The sequence below is a fragment of the Bombyx mandarina genome, chromosome 20 (genome assembly GCF_030267445.1).
Source record: "Bombyx mandarina strain Sakado chromosome 20, ASM3026744v2".
Taxonomy (NCBI): Eukaryota; Metazoa; Arthropoda; class Insecta; order Lepidoptera; family Bombycidae; genus Bombyx; species Bombyx mandarina.
Window position 1 is genome coordinate 1,273,326 of NC_143226.1, and position 16,948 is coordinate 1,290,273.

Here is a 16,948-nt window from a genome sequence, read left to right on the forward strand (position 1 = left end):
ATTTTGATCGTAAGACACATGGTTGTGATACCGTGAACGTTGGAATCAGTATCACGTAGTCCTGATTTTTACAGTAGGTACAGCTATAATTTGCGAGTACACGACAGACTTTACAAAGACATTTAATGTTTTATGTTAATGTAAAATAAACTAATTATATTACAAGCAAAAGAGTGTTCGTGAACATAATTATTGTAGAACCTTGACACACGTTTGAGGTTAAGCACGTCACTAGTTCGCACAAACACGTGCACGACCTAATGTAAATACATTTTCGAACATAATGTTTTCATAATTAAATTCAGTAACATAATGTGGCGTACCTACCCAGGGGCTAGGCAGGGCAGTGCCCCGGGGCCCTCAAACTCAGGGGGCCCTCGAATCCTTACCAGAAATCTCGATCGAACTGAAATTTCTCCTATTTTCAAAATAAATATGACAGGGTGCAACCCCACTTTAATCATGACAACTCAGATGAGAGAAATTCAAATGTTATGCCTAAGGAATTCCCCTAAATTCTTTCTGTAGGTTGGCAGTGTTGTCAATTTGACGGATATTGATATGTGCGTTTTATTATTCATCGAGGTGCGTTTTATTGTGAATTCAAGTTAAGATTTTTTTTTTCAAGAACGGCCAAATAAATTAATACTGTATCAGGAGTAAGTAAGCTCGTAGAGGCCATGCGACGCGCTACCAGCACTCTAGCGCGCCGCCAAGGAGATACGATACACTGACGCGGTGTATAGCGTCCCGACCCGGCAGGCTAGTTCTGGTACATCGGGGTATTCCGGGTCAACAGCGGCACCGTCTTGGAGGCCTGACGGGCTGCCGTACCGAGACGGCCGATGTTTCAGAGCCCTCGATTCGCCTCTAAGGCTCCGTCGGCCGGGCGCCCTTGGGCTGAACTGCGCCGTCTGGTTGTAGTGTTCACCGCGGTAACCCCTTTACCTCATCCGGGTTCTGACCTCGGAGGGGATCGGACGCTTGGGCGAAGAGTGCAGGGGAGTCGTTTAGTGGGTAAGGCCCTCAACACGTCCTTGGGCCGGCGGTCTCGCAGTCGCGGACCAGTCCCACATACCGCGCGCGCCCCCTAGGCGCGGGGACCTCATAGGAGGTTCGGCCCCCAGCCCAAAAAAACAAAGGCCCGACCATTATATAATAAACCCTTGAATCTTCTTATTAATTGTAGTTTATGTTGTTACTGTATAATATTTTTATTACCTGCCCTCCAGTGTACAAAAAAGAGATTAAGTAGCTTCGCATTTTTAAAGTATTGGTATATTGCCGCAAAATTATAATTTGCGTAATTACTGGTGGTAGGACCTCTTCTGAGTCCGCACGGGTAGGTACCACCGCCCCGCCTATTTCTGCCGTGAAGCAGTAATGCGTTTCGGTTTGAAGGGTGGGGCAGCCGTTGTGACTATACTGAGACCTTAGAACTATATCTCAAGGTGTGTGGCGCATTTACGTTGTAGATGTCTATGGGCTCCAGTAACCACTTAACATCAGGTGGGCTGTGAGCTCGTCCACACAGCTAAGCAATAAAAAAAAAAAAAAAAAAAAAAAAATATTGCATATTTTTATTTGATAAAACCTAATCAGCTTACATAGCAGTGTGGCCCCATTTTTTAATTTGCCCCAGGGCCCTTAATTACCTAGCTACGCCACTGGGTGGGGTAGCCGTTGTAACTATACTGAGACCTTAGAACTTATATCTCAAGGTGGGTGGCGCATTTACGTTGTAGATATCTATGGGCTCCAGTAACCACTTAACACCAGGTGGGCTGTGAGCTCGTCCACCCATCTAAGCAATAAAAAAAACATATCTTAAAGCTGCCTTAATAATACAAAACTAAAATATAAATTTCTGGTTGTTAATCAATAAATTTAACAGTAAACTTATGTACCTACATTTACTTGCGTAAGACTAGCTAAACGAGGTAACGATTATCACATAACCACTCGTGGTTATTGGTGCCGGTGAGCACTTAAACCATCATGCTCCATTTGTCTCGGCTGCGACTCCAAGTCTCTGTGGTCGTATTAGTTAAACACAGGTTCAGCCAAGCGTATCGCGTAAGTGTATACATACGTCGGAGAAGCCACAAATATTAACACCATCCCCAGATCATAGGGGCGAATAGGGTGATCGAGCTTAGCAGACGAAACGTATGACAGTTCTGAGGACGGAGGCACCGCTCTTCAAGAAGACTGGTTGGTTAGTGTGATGGCATCTATGCGCCTCTGTCGTAGCACGAAGTTAGCCGAGTTCCAACGATACCGCAATCATGCTACGATCTCTCGGGAATCGTGCTGCGTTTCGTTTAGCTACAAAACGAATGACCGTCTCTAACTAATGAATTGTTATTAATACAAAATAAGAGAGGGAGAGAGTGAGTACACCAAAAAAAAACAATGCGATACATTAAATACAAATACAAAAGAAATATGATAAAGATAAGGGTATGTATTCCGTGTCTCTTTTTCTTCTTCAAGCCCTTGTCTCCCTGTGTGAGCTGAGGAGACGCAGCATGTCCTTTTTCTATTCAGGCCTATCATACGTCATCTCTGCACTCACATCCTTCTCTTTTAAATCCTGTCTCACACTCTCCTCCTTCTTGCGTCGTTCTCCTCATTACTAAGGGTCTTGATTCCCCCGCTGCATAAACCTCTCTTGTACGCTTGTTCTCTATCTTCTACGACCCTAGCCTTCGTGGAGGACATCGTGCAGCTTGATGTCCAGACAAGACCGAATTTGGAACCTCTTTCACACAGTCCATTACCTTACATTACCTCCTACTTTCATACCAGACCCACCTGACTGCCGAGCCGATGGTTGTAGATTTGATTCCAACATCAAGAAAACATTCGTGTAAAGAACATTAAGAACAAACTAAGGTGACTAAACATCCCCACCCTTAAACATTTGTTTATATTAATATTGTATAAGACTAGAAAATATTTATAGACTTGGCTGTGCTATGTCCGTGGGCGATGGTGATACTCCTAATGAACAGAAACGTTGTGGTTTTATTTTGATTTGATGTCAAAAAATCTTCATTAAAATCGAATTCGCTATTCCACTTAGCAACTTTATTCTCATGTATAAATTATATATTGGTCTTCACTGGAAATCACTGGACTTCCACCCTCCACTGGAGATGGCGGGCGGGGCATATCGGAGTCGAACTGACTTAATCCTCCTGTCGCTCAACAACTAACGTCATGGTCGTCGTGCTACCAGATATTCTAAAAAGTCACTTCAATTGAAGTTTCGCCGGTACGGGCGCAAATTTTTTGCAATTTTAATATTTCGATGGCTTAGTTTATTAATTTATATGAGTTTTTAAACGAAAATAACATTAGTTCGTATCAGTTTTCAATCTACTATTTCTTATTTATTTTATTTTATGTTATTTCATTTCATCTTATAAACTAAAGAAATAAAATAAGATTAAATAAAGTGCATAATAAATGCGATGCTAAATCTTTAACATAATTTCAATAGATGTGCTATTTGACAATAGTAGGAGTGCGTTCGAAAACCTATATTGCTATCGCTAAGAGTAATGAAACACTTTGACTGCGGGATCATTTTTGAGAGACTTTCATCAGCCAGTGCGTATGAGGTCTTTTCGAGGCACAATTGGGATTATTTACATTGCGATACCTGATAGGCCTCACAAAAGTCCGTTTTTGAATATACCGATAGCCACAAAGATGTGGATATAGTTTCCTCCCGCATCAAGCCAATGAACGCGTTTTGGACTATGGTTTTAGGGGATAGTCACGCATAGGGTTTTGAACACAGAAATAATATCAAGATCTTGATTTATTTCTGTGGTTTTGAAACCGCATAAGACAGTCAACGTGTTAAATTGTTTACGTTTATACTTCGCATTGACACGCCTACAAAAACTTAAATTGATTCTTTATTAATTTGAATTAGAACTACGTGAACGAATGATGGAACATTTAAATTCATGCAAATTTGCACGAAAAAAAATCTATGACAATTTCCTCATGATGATCCCAACGAATTCGTTACTAATAATAATACATGTGCATTTAAAAATACAACATATTTTATCGGTCCATCGTTTCCTGAATCGGCACGGCTATAGGAAAATGATAGTGCCAAAGATTACAAATTGAGTAGATGTCAAACTTTTGCCATTTTAATATGCTTAATGCGCCTACAAATTTTTCAACTGTTTTTTTATTGCTCAAGCCGTAATGCGTTTCGGTTTGAAGGGTGGGGCAGCCGTTGTACTATAAAATTGAGACTTAGAACTCAGTCACAAGAGGGGTGACGGCATTTACGTTGTTGATGTCATTGGGTTCCGGAAACCACCTAACACCAGGTGGGCTGTCAACACGTCCACCCACAAAAATAAAATAAAAAAAGGAACAAAAAAACAAATTTATCTCTATTGTTATCATAATCTTTGTCGGTATTACATCTCTAGTAATTTGTTGTCGACTGATGCGCGACAATTGTGACGTAATGTTAACTACATTACCGATGCATGTGCGAGTATATGATTATTCATACGTTTGCATTACCTGTTTATCTATAAATTAATACGTGAAGCAAAAACTTTGTATCCCTTTTTACGAAAATTGCGCGGACGGAGGAGTATGAAATTTTCCACACTTATAGAGAATATAGAGAAGAAGTGCATAATGCTAATATTTTTTAAAAATAATGCATAAAAGATACATTAAGTGAATAAAGAAAACATTACACACACTACATACCATGTATTTGACGCAACACGCATGCATACTATTTATTGTCAAACTTTTTTCTTGACGTCTGTTGTCAAATTGAGAATAGATTAAATATTGTTTGTCTTTGTTAATATTTTTTTATAATGTAGTCTTGGCGAAATTTGTGATTATAGAAGTATGAAATACAATCATAATAGTGTACAAACTTACAATTCCAATTAATTATAGTCGAATTTCGACTACTGCGGGACCTCTAGTTTTTTTATGATTGGAGGATTACTGGTGGCCCGGAGGCCTTTCCAGTTTCACCAGGACAGGTGGGCGAGCAAAGGCTCAGCCAGGAGGGGTGGGATTTGCTAACAGCTGCCCGAGCGCCTCCGAAGGAGACCTAACAACTCAAGAGTAGCTGCTTCGCGAATGAATCTACTACCGGATCGGAATCGCGACCCGCTGAGAAGATCCGGCGAGAAACTCAGCGAGCTGATTCATGGGTTAGGTTGCACGGCGAACTCTTTGTCGAGTTCGACGAGTACGGTTACCGAGGTCCCTAAGCCTGCTCCTAGAGCTGAAGGCGTCTAGTGCAAAGGTTATTGGATCTGATGGATCCGTAAGGACGTGTCTAGGGCGTCGACGGTGACTGGCTCCTGCATGATCAGGATTCGGGGAGTAGTCAGCGGCGGCTACGATAAGGCGATTATCATGACGCATAGCCTTATCGAAGTATCGTTCCGACGCTGACTTCATGTATTTCCGAATTGATTCGAGGCCCAGGTCGTCGTGTAGGTCAACGTTCCTCACGAACCACGGAGCCCCGACAGCTAACCTGCAAAAGCGGGATTGTAGGGATTGGAGGGTGTCTATGTGTGTGCGGGCCGCGTGAGCGAACACCACACTCGCGTAAGTCATGACGGGCCTTATGCAAGTTTTGTAAAGTGTCACCTTGTTCCGAAGGGACATTTTACTCCGCTTACAGATCATGGGGTAGAGTCTACCGAGAATAAACGCGGCACGGTCACGGACTGATTTTATATGCGGGCGGAATGTCATGGATGCATCCAGAGTGACTCCCAGGTACTTGACCTTCCTGGCCCAGGGTATGGATTGACTAAAGAGAGTAATCGGGGGTGTGAGATTCCTCCTCCTAATACGGGAGGAAATCCGTGTGGAGCTTCCCCTCTGAAATAGCACCGCAGTACTTTTCGCTGGGTTGATGTCTATGCGCCATTTTCGGAACCACTGTCCTAGGGCTAGGGCTGCGCTCTGAAGCTTCTTCGCGATTAGGGACTTGTTTCTACCGGAATAGTAAACAGTCGTGTCGTCGGCGAATAAAGCTAAATGGGTCGGCGGCGACCGGGGAATATCGTTAACGAATAAGCTAAATAGGAGGGGTGAAAGGACAGAGCCTTGCGGGACTCCAGCTGTGAGAGGTCGTGGGGAGGAGCGGGTTCCCTCGACTCGATATCGAAAAGAGCGGTTCGACAAGAAGTCCCGTATGATGAGCACGAGACTATCCGGCACACCCATGTTGAATAGTTTGAAAATCAAACCGTTGTGCCAGACTTTGTCGAACGCTTTTGCGACGTCCGAATTTCGACTACTGCGGGACCTCTAGTATGTTTAATTTGTCGCCTTTGTTTTTAAATAATAATAATGTGTAATTTTTTAATCTCAGATTTTTAACCAACGGACTTATACGCATTGTGAATAACGCATAGTTATTAATATTATTATTAGTATACAGTAATACAAAAATTTAATAAAAAAAAAAAAAAAAACGGAATTCGACAACCTATAATCTTATGTAATCGACTACAAAGCGAACTTACTAACTCAGCTCATCTTTTTCATACGCTTTTATTAGCTTCAGACGTATGTATAATATGTTTGTAACGGAATCTTTGAACATGATTTTGACCCCCATCAAAACTTCGGATTAACTCGAAATTTGGTATACTTATTAAGGACCGATGACAATTCAATATTTAAAATATAAATTGAAAAAGAAAACGTTGAAAAAATTGAAATTCAACTATAAAATGAAAAAAAAATTGTTTTAAACTAACAAAATACGCTTTTATAGTAAATCCAAAGCCCGGTCACCGTCCTCGTCGAACCCGTCGCTTGCGACGAAGGGCTTGACGAGCGAATTAACCCTCAGACACAGCCCACTGAGTTTCTCGCCGGATCTTCTCAGTGGGTCGCGTTTCCGATCCGGTGGTAGATTCTGTGAAGCACTGCTTTTGCTAGGGTCAGTGTTAGCAACTCTCCGGTTGAGCCCCGCGAGCCTACAAACGTTAGGGCGAAGCTGAAATAGCCTCTCAAGGCTATTAGCATAGGTAGGAAAAAAAAAAAAATAGTAAATCCAACTAAAAAATTGGAAACTAAAACATTTACAACAACTAAAAAATTTATATTTGGCTTACGAAAATATGATCACGTCTCAGAATTTCGCGCTAAGCTCAAGTGGCTGCCAATTCGCCTTCGTCGGAATGCTCATATTCTTTCTTTGCTCTATACTGTTCTATTTAATCCTTCTTCTCCTTCTTATCTCAAAAGACGCTTTGAGTTTATCCGTGATACACATACCATTTCCCTGAGATCAACGGACAACATGCAACTAATGATGCCAGTGCATTCGACAAGGTTCTACGATCATTCCTTTACTGTTCAAGCTATTCGTTTGTGGAATGCTCTCCCGGTACGTATACGACATGCTGAAACATTAAATTCGTTCAAACGCCTCATTAAGGAACATTTTTTTAATATTAGTCAACCGATTTAATATGTGATAAGGTAGATTTCTGAAATTGGTATTTACTTAAATTGTATATGTTTCAAAGGTATTTTAAGTATCTTATATATGTAAATTGCTTATCCTTTTTTATGTGTAAAGAAACAAAATTTAAATTTAATTTTTATTTAATTTTATTTATTTTTTATTTTTAATAATAATTATTATATTATAATACTTTGTATTAATTGTATATATATTTACGGAGATATATATGTGTATATGTGTGTGTACATATACGTATATGTATTTCACTGGAATGGTACACCGCGCGTAGTTCGTTTCCAAATGATTCTTGTCCACCTGATGGTTGTCTGGAAGAGATCGCTCTTAGCGATAAGACCGCCAATTGTACTTTTTTGTTTTAATGCATCGCACTGTTTATTTGTTTTTTGGTGTACAATAAAGAATACTCTCTCTCTCTCTCTCTAAAAAATAGAAAATAAATTTTAATAAATTTAATACTTCTTCTCTCTAAAATCAGCAAACAAACGTTCAAAAAATAAGCTAATAAAAACATATTTGAAATGGTATTAAGCAACTCTTAAAGCAATTCGTAAAGTTCGTGCTATATAGAAGGTAATTATTACAAGACAAGGAATTACCGAATTACCAAAGACGAAATGGGTATGAAGCAGATACCTGCTCGCCTAAAGAATACGGAAAACGTTCGTCTTTTCCTAAAACTAAGCTTAGGTAAATAATCATTTATGTTATCCGTGAGTGCCCAATATATATAACACGAAGCCATCAGTCACTCCGCGCCTACCTCGGATATTTTCAGCGACAAGACCTTTAACTACATCCAGCAGTGGAGAAATACAGGCTGATGATGATGACATTTAACTGGTGGTAGGACCTCTTGTAAGTCCGCGCGGGTAGGTACCACCACCCGCCTGTTTCTGCCGTGAAGCAGTAATGCGTTTCGGTTTGAAGGGTGGAGAAGCCGTTGTAACTATACTTGAGACCTTAGAACTTATATCTCAAGAACGAGCCTTCGGCGCGCACTGTGCGGTACCGTGGGTTTCGTGGAGTCGGAGCGGTGGGGCTCGATGGGGTTTAGTCGGTAGTCGGTTTTGCGGGGTAGCTCTTGGTGGCTGACGCCGTGCAGTGCCTCGCGCGCCTTTCTCAATGCGTAGTCTCCCGGCAGGAATTGGGAGAAGAGGAGGACCCCTGTCTTCTTCTTCTCCCTGTTCTTCTCTGGAGGCGCCGGAGTCTGACATAACCCGGTCTCTTACCCCCCTCGACCGGGTATCGGTAAATGGAATCCCCAGCGTTAAAAAAAAAAAAAAAATCTCAAGATGGGTGGCGCATTTACGCTGTATATGTCTATGGGTTCCAGTAACCACTTAACACCAGGTGGGCTGTGAGCTCGTCCACCCATCTAAGCAATAAAAAATAAATAAATAAAACAACTGTAAATAATGGAATAAATTTTTTACGTCTTCAAAATAGAAGGCCCGTAAACACTTAATCAACAATTCACAGCGCTTGTAGCGTCGGCTTAAACAGAACGAAACTATTTGTAACATTAGTCGGCTGGCTAATTTTGCACTTTCCACTCAAATAATTATAATCCGAACTTGCGTAACGACCCCCAGTCGCTTCTGCAGTCACGAACAAATCGTAACACAAGACAGTCGAAAACGGACGCCTCTCTAAAAATAACTTTAAAACACAGACAGAAAAGTGTATTATCAGTTATCTCGATGGCAAATTCGTCTTGGCCGCGACACAAAGCACTAAAAATTATATCAAAACGTCAAAGGCGGGTTGCGTAACCTCGTACTCAATAGAATAATAATGGATGTCGCAGAAAAAAAAATGAAAGTGTAAGAATTAGAGCGGGTAATGGACACAATGGCACGGTAGGCACGATTGTCATGATATAAAAATAAAACATTTCAAGCTAACTAGACTCATTGGAGGGAACCTAATCTGCCTTTGAATATGTTATGCGTAATTAGAGTTCCAAAATTTTTAATGCGCATTTAAGAATGGATTAGGAGATTGAAGTTAAATACCAAAATCAGTTTTCATGTAAAGACGTTAAGGAAGATAGTATATATACTAGAACATTATATTGTATTTTGAGTATGTTGACAATATTACGACAATGGGCCCACGTGCAAACGTAAAGGTTGTTGATTAATATTATCAAAAGCATTCCTCCCATTTATCATACTAGTTTTTGATTTAATATACAATAATCACGGACCCCACAAAATTCGTTTTCAATTTATGTTCCGATAAAAAAAATTCTTAGGTTTTGTTCTTCATTTTTTTTCTTGTAACAAACGGGAAAAAATTGTTTAAGCTAACTGTTAAAAATAGGAAGAGCTTTCAATTCGGTTGATTTAGACCTTATGACGAAGGTTCGAAGGTTCTTCTTTTAGTTAAAACTCTGTGTTTCATGTGTCTTAATTTTCTTTTCACAATTTGACCAGTAGCATATGGGTCATCCCTAATTATAAATAATATTTATGTAACTTCTTATTTTATTTTATAGAAGTCCCTCTTCTTTTTTGCTTTAATTCCGAACAAAAAATAAAATTTGCTTACAAATAAAGGAGATAAAGTTACTGAACTGTTTTGTCTTATCTTAAATCTAGTTACAATAACAAATCATTTTCTTTTCCCTCAAATTATTAAATTATCGTTATTTTATTTGAATAATATTGACAATCGTGACAAAGTGAAATCTCCGGTCAGAGGTCAGTGTGAAACTTATTACAATAAAAAAAATCATTGCATTTTTTTTAAACGTCTAACAAAAAACCGAATTGAATAAATTGTGCTCTCATTCGTTTATACGTTATGAAATGACATGCAATATTACGATTGTTATCCTTTTAGTTGAATGTGGAACAAGGTTTTGAAATTTTAATAACTACCACCAAACCTAATAAGTAGAATGACATATTACTTCTCAAATATATTAAGTGTATAATCTATGATATTACTTTAGATCTCCACTTCTATTTTAGGGGTTCTTCTTCTTCTTCTTCTCAGTCGTGTCACTCTTGACAGAGTGGTCGTGATCGTCATGTAGTGTTGGAAGGGGCAGACTTGATGCGTCTCACGATGTCGCGCCATCTCTCCCTGCTCGAGGCCATTCTACTGCACTCATTTATTTTAGGGGTAACTTTTTTTTATTAAATCCCTTTTATTTCTGAATAATTCAGGTCACGTCGGTTACCTACTTACCAAAAATAGAACGCGAGCCGCGATTTCATCCGGGCTCAATTTGAAATTAAAATTGAATATGAATGAATATAAAATTGAATATGAATATGAAATTGATAAAGCATTATTCCTCAATATATAATCACTTAAGCCACTCTCTAATCTGTAAAAAACCACTGCATTTTGGTTCATAAAACTATGAACCAGCAAAAACATTTTCTTATTGCTCTCCAAGCTCACATCAAGCTAATATAAGCTGGGTTACTCGGTATTGCCCGGATTATATCATTTTCAATGATGTTCTCTGTGTTAATCCAGATTACAAACAATCTCTTTATTTTCAATTTTCAAACAAATTCGTTCCGTTATTTCGCCCGATTGAGTAATAAACATGCAAATAAACTCATATTTATAATGTTAGGTCAGATAAAGATCATGGATACAGATGTTATTGTTTACACTGAACAATACGTTTGTTTTCCTACTCCGTTAAGACAGAGCATATACTATTATCAGTAGCCCTGTGAGTGGGTATAGAGCTTATTGATCTTTTTTCTGGTTGCCCGGAGGCCTTTCCAGTTTCACCAGGGCAGGTGGGCGAGCAAAGGCTCAGCCAGGAGTGTGGGATTTGCTAACAGCTGCCCGTGCGCCTCCGAAGAAGACCTAACAACACAAGAGGAAAGCTCAGCGGGCTAATGCATGGATTAAGTTGCACGTTGAACTCTTTGCCGAGTTCGACGAGTACGGTTAACGGGGTCTCAAAGTTGGTCCTAGTGTTAGAGCTGAAGGAGACCAATGCAAGAGTTATTGGATATGATTGATCCGTAAGGACGTGTCTAGAGCGACGACGGTGACTTGTTCCTGCGTGATCAGGATTCGGAGCTTAATGATCCTGACTCCTATACAATTACACAGAAATTCGGATTGCATTCGCGATCGGAAGTCTTGATCAGTTGGTATATGAATAAATGACCATCGGAATTTTTCATATAAATGAAGCGTTTAATCATCTACAGTTATTAAATTCAGTAATAATAAAAACATATGTCTCGAAACTTTTTAAACATACCTACTTTGCACAATAAAGTAAAATAGCTAAATGTAGATTTTTTTATTTTCACCTAAAACCAGTTAGGTATACCGTATAGTAGTTGTTTCGGCATCCTGGTCTCTCTCATTCTAACTACTCCTGTATCCAAAAATAATAACTTAGAACCGGACTATGTAATAATATCGCGTTTAGGGTGCTGGTGGTGCTGCCCCGCTTTTGTAGCGCATCAGGGATGTTTGCAGACGCGCACATAGATTGTTTTTACGCTACCATGCGTAAGAGGTGTGCATCTCTGGTAAGCAGAGTGAGGGCCCGCTCCAACAGTATCCTGAGCATGATCGCAAGCAGGCTGGACTGTGTATACATGGGTCGCTGTGGTGCCATCTCCCATGGGATGTTACGACAGTAATTCATTGTGATGTAAATATAACTACTAACATAGGTCTAAATCTTATTAACAATTTATATGAGTCATGGTTACTTGCAATAAAAACATTATTATTGTTATTATTATATAATTAATGAATACGTGTGCTTCTAATCCCAATAGAAATAATGATTATATTGTAATGCACAAGATTATTTATCTTCGCAAATGCGTTCTACTTGGTTTTCGCGATCTGCTTGAATTATGCAAATTACAATCGTGACATGTTTATGTACTAGGAACCAGGAAGCAATCTAATCGCGAGCATTACGTTTAGGGCCAGTGAAAGTACCCGAGAATATAACTAAGACTACGTGGTTGGTTTTAGACTAGTATGGATCATGGTTTATTTATTGAAAAATTTACATTTTTGGATAGAAACCGCTTGTTTTCCTTTTTACACAGCCCTAGATTTTGCTTCTTTTCCATGAAATTGGTACACGAAATTATGAATGTTTTTTTTTTTTTCGTTTGTGCCCACACTCTAAGTATATTGATCATGTGAGCGGTTACCGTCGCATAAGATCTTAAATATTTAGTGTATTATTATCTATGGCTTATGGATATAGTTAATCCGTTGCCTACTATGCAAACCGAGTACATTTTAGATAAAACAAATATTGTAGTAAGCCCTTAGATCTGTAAACGCCTTCACCCATATTGAAACAGTGTGGTTAGTCCGAGTTTTTCAACGATCTCGATAGCGTAAGAGTTAACCCAATTTTTTATGCAGTTGGAACAGCGCCCCTAGCGGCAAACGTAGGCAAACGATTCCATTCCATACAAATATGAGCTAATTTTTACGCTATCGAGAACGTTCAAAAACTCGCACTAAGCACACAGGTCGAAGTAACAATTGTATTCTAAATCCTGTGTCTTAAGTCCTATGTTTTTTTAAGCAGTCATGCCTTGATGATGCCATGCCATGCCATGACTGCTTAAAAAAACAATTGGAACAAAACCGAAACGTCTGGAGGAAATCTCATAATATAATAATTGTTCGATAGTGGAGCATTTCAAGAATGAAGCGAGTTTATTAACTCCTGATTAAATACATGGCAATTCACCAATAAAAAAAATATATAGACTATTCAAAGCACAGGGGCTAAGGATAAAAATACAAATTACTTTATTGTGTCTATATTCGAGGCCATGAAGATCCTTGGGGAGACTTATATCCAGCAATGCATGGCTGATCATGATGATGTACTTAAACTCCACAAAGGTTGTTTCCTAATACTTTAATATTCAGTAAATAGATATGTATCACATAGTATTCAGGATTGGTTGCTGTTCTAATTTCAATCCATCATGAACATTAGAAGTCGTCGTGGCCTAAAAGATAAGACGTCCGGTGCATTCGTGTTGAAGCGATGCACCGGTGTTCGAATCCCGCAGGCGGGTACCAATTTTTCTAATGAAATACGTACTCAACAAATGTTCACGATTGACTTCCACGGTGAAGGAATAACATATAATAATTATGTAATAAAAGTGAAACCCGCAAAATTATAATTTGCGTAATTACTGGTTGTAGGACCTGTTGTGAGTCCGCGCGGGTAGGTACCACCGCCCTGCCTATTTCTGCCGTGAAGCAGTAATGCGTTTCGGTTTGAAGGGTGGGGCAGCCGTTGTAACTATACTGAGACCTTACAACTTATATCTCAAGGTGGGTGGCGCATTTACGTTGTAGATGTCTATGGGCTCCAGTAACCACTTAACATCAGGTGGGCTGTGAGCTCGTCCACCCATCTAAGCAATAAAAAAAAAAAGAATAATAACAGAAAGATACACAATGCTCTTAAATATTTTTTTATTAATTTCATTGAATTGCATAATTAATTTATTATAAAATACTTATAGAGTACAGTCATGAACAAAATTGATTTTATTATTCAATCTTAAATTTCAAATTACATAAAATTATAATTATTAAGAAATAGTTCAGTGGCTGAAAACAAAATCTAAAATCCTACAGCAAATAATTAAATAATGTCCACAATTTATGTCCTTTTTTGAAATCTTAAGTAACAAATTCTAATACAATTTGATATCTCGTACACATAAACGCTTAGTCACCACCACTATAAAGAAAGCTTTGAGTTTATTGAACCTTTTGCCGTTCGTCTGTGTAGTCACAAACAAAAACAGTTTCCCAATAATTTCTCATCTTTGCATAGCTGTAATTTGTTCATTTATTTCTGTCAGCATTTTTGCAGACTTATGAATGTTTTCAAATTGATATCCAATGTGGACTGCTATTAATTGCATCTTCTTCAAATTTTCCTCACTGGTTTCAATCTGATGTTCTGTTGATGCCATTTCTCTTGCTGCTTTTGTTAACAGCTGGAATATAATTAAATGACATACAATTTAATATTTCAGAGCATTTCAGTCTATTTTCAGTAACTCTCGCATCTCGCAACCCATAAGATATAGTTTAAAATTGCTAACTATTATAGTATACATTTATAACACAGATATGAAAATAAATAATTTTTATTTTAGCTATTATGGTTTTACTTTTTTTTTTATTGCCCTTGTAGGCAGACGAGCATAGGCCCACCTGATGGTGAATGGTTACCGTCGCCCATGGACCTCAGCAATGCCAGGGGCAGAGCCAAGCGGCTGCCTACCGCAAAACTCCAAGGGCCTTAACCACTACTGGACCTATGACTCTTTCAGCATATTCAGTCATCTTCTCATTTTATAATTACTTGGAGCCGATTTTTTTTTTATGTAAAGTAAAATCGTCGGTTACCTCATTAGATTTAGAACCTCTCTGAATTTGTCTCGCCAACGACGAAATATTGTTCATATTCACTTGCACTCTTTCAGCGAGCCTTTGTTTGGACTCCGCGAACAAATTCCTAGCGCTACTGGATGATGCGGAAGTCATTTTAATTCTATTTCCATAAAAATTTAATTAAATCGATTGAAAAAAAAAAATTGTTTTTCTATTTTGTTAGGTCCACAATTAAGTGTATAATCTACGGGTCCACAGATTAATATATAATTATATATATTTGTTGTTTATGGTTTATGTCCATTCATTTCAGACCTTTTTTTATTTGTTTGATCTGATAACGAGTCCTTTGAGCAGTGTTTTATAATTACTTTATATTATGTACTGTTTTAATAAAAAACGATTCCAGAAGTTAATTATTTTGAGACATTCATAATTGAGATAAAATTAAATTGAATGATATGAGAAATTAAGTCTCAGTATAATTGTGGTTACATGCTGAGAATTTTTCAGGACTTTTTGAAAGAATCCAATAATTACGCCCTTTGGCATTTTCCCACATTTGCGCACTTTCACAGATGCTAAACAGTTAATAAACCAATGCTATTACACATTGAAGCCTGAAGAAATACTAATTTAACAATATAAAACAACTTACACAACTTAGCTCCTCGTGTTGTCGCCAAACAGTCCATTTCGTTTAAATTATCTAGACAGACAGCTAACATTGTTAATAAACTTATTCTTTAGAGTATACTGGAGATTATCTTCGTAAAAACCTTATTATTCTTTACTTGAGTCGCTCATTGTACACATAAAAATCTAGCTCGTATAGCGAGACGAGATCTTTTATAAAGAAGTGTAAAGCAGGTAGAAGACGGTAATAAAACAAAAGCCACCATTTGTTTATGTACCTTTTTTAGCGCTACTTTCTGAAACAGATTAATTTGAAGCACAATTTGGGCTTTGTTTCACTTAAATCAATGATTTTTGGAAATTACTTCATATTGCGAGATGTTAGAGCTTATAAGCATTATTAACATGAAAGTAACTTTGTCTGTGTCTTACGTTTTCCTGCTGAAACTGCTGACCCGATTTTGATAAAATTCGGTATGGAAATTGTTTGAACCCTGGAATAGAAAACAGACTACCTTTTATGCCACCTACACGATATAATAAGAATACTTCGGTACGGTTCAAAACACAGAGAATCTAATTCCTTACGTTGACCAGGTTGACCAAGTTCCAGATAATCCGTGAGAATGGGATTATCGACAATAGGAAGAAACCACTTCGGTATGGAATATGAAGTCAAATGGAAATGGCTGGTATTTGAGAGCCCCAGCCCAGAGATGGAAGCAGTGATCCACAGTAAGCCGGAGTTTTAATGCACATTTTATTTTCGCAATTTGTATTTTTCGGCTATAACTCCTTGATATGCAAACAGCTTGGGATCCGACTCGTTCCCGGATCCCAGTTTGGTCATTCAAGAAGACAATTAATTATCTCGAACTTTGTTTCTATATTTAATCTATGCAAATGTTCACATTTGTTGTGATTAATCATGCGTAAGCAATATTATAAGGTGAATGAAGTTAGCCCCTCAAAAAATTTTTTTTTTCCTATTTTATACTTATTTTCTATTAATTCGTTTGTTCATCATTTGTTCATGATTGTTCACTGTTAATAATTGTTTGTTCTGCATTTATTTATTTAAAAAAAATATTTAAAAATATACCTACAAGTTAGCCCCTCTAATGCAATTTTTAATACTTTTTCATCCTTAATGACTCGTAAATATTCATTTTCGATTGTTCTTATATAAAACATGTTTGTTCTCTTTCGAAATTACTCGTTTTTTGTTTAATTTACTATTTTTATTAGTTGAATAAATGTATGCAAAATATGTGTACTGCGCATGCGTTAACTATAATGCCTAAACTTTCCACACGGTTTTAATCGTGAAAAAAAAACAAATATAAATCCTGAAGGAGCAATTAATTGGTATACAGT

The 16,948-nt window shown here is 38.1% G+C and overlaps 1 protein-coding gene across 2 annotated transcripts; it reads right to left on the bottom strand.

The window, feature by feature from the left end:
• Window positions 1-13,985: 13,985 nt before the first annotated feature.
• BORCS7 (BLOC-1 related complex subunit 7) lies at window positions 13,986-16,471 on the bottom strand. 2 transcript variants are annotated; one of them, XM_089735775.1, is made up of 4 exons: window positions 16,160-16,471; window positions 15,594-16,065; window positions 14,951-15,095; window positions 13,986-14,535 (listed from the first exon to the last, which is right to left on the bottom strand). In XM_089735775.1, the coding sequence occupies exons 3-4, from the start codon at window positions 15,086-15,088 to the stop codon at window positions 14,356-14,358; spliced, it is 318 nt and encodes a 105-aa protein (XP_089591901.1). In that variant the 5' UTR covers window positions 15,089-15,095; window positions 15,594-16,065; window positions 16,160-16,471; the 3' UTR covers window positions 13,986-14,355. The 2 variants fall into 2 exon arrangements, with proteins under 2 accessions (XP_089591901.1, XP_028032869.1); XM_028177068.2 differs by lacking the exons at window positions 15,594-16,065; window positions 16,160-16,471 and having other exon boundaries at window positions 14,951-15,217.
• Between the last annotated feature and the right edge of the window lie 477 nt (window positions 16,472-16,948).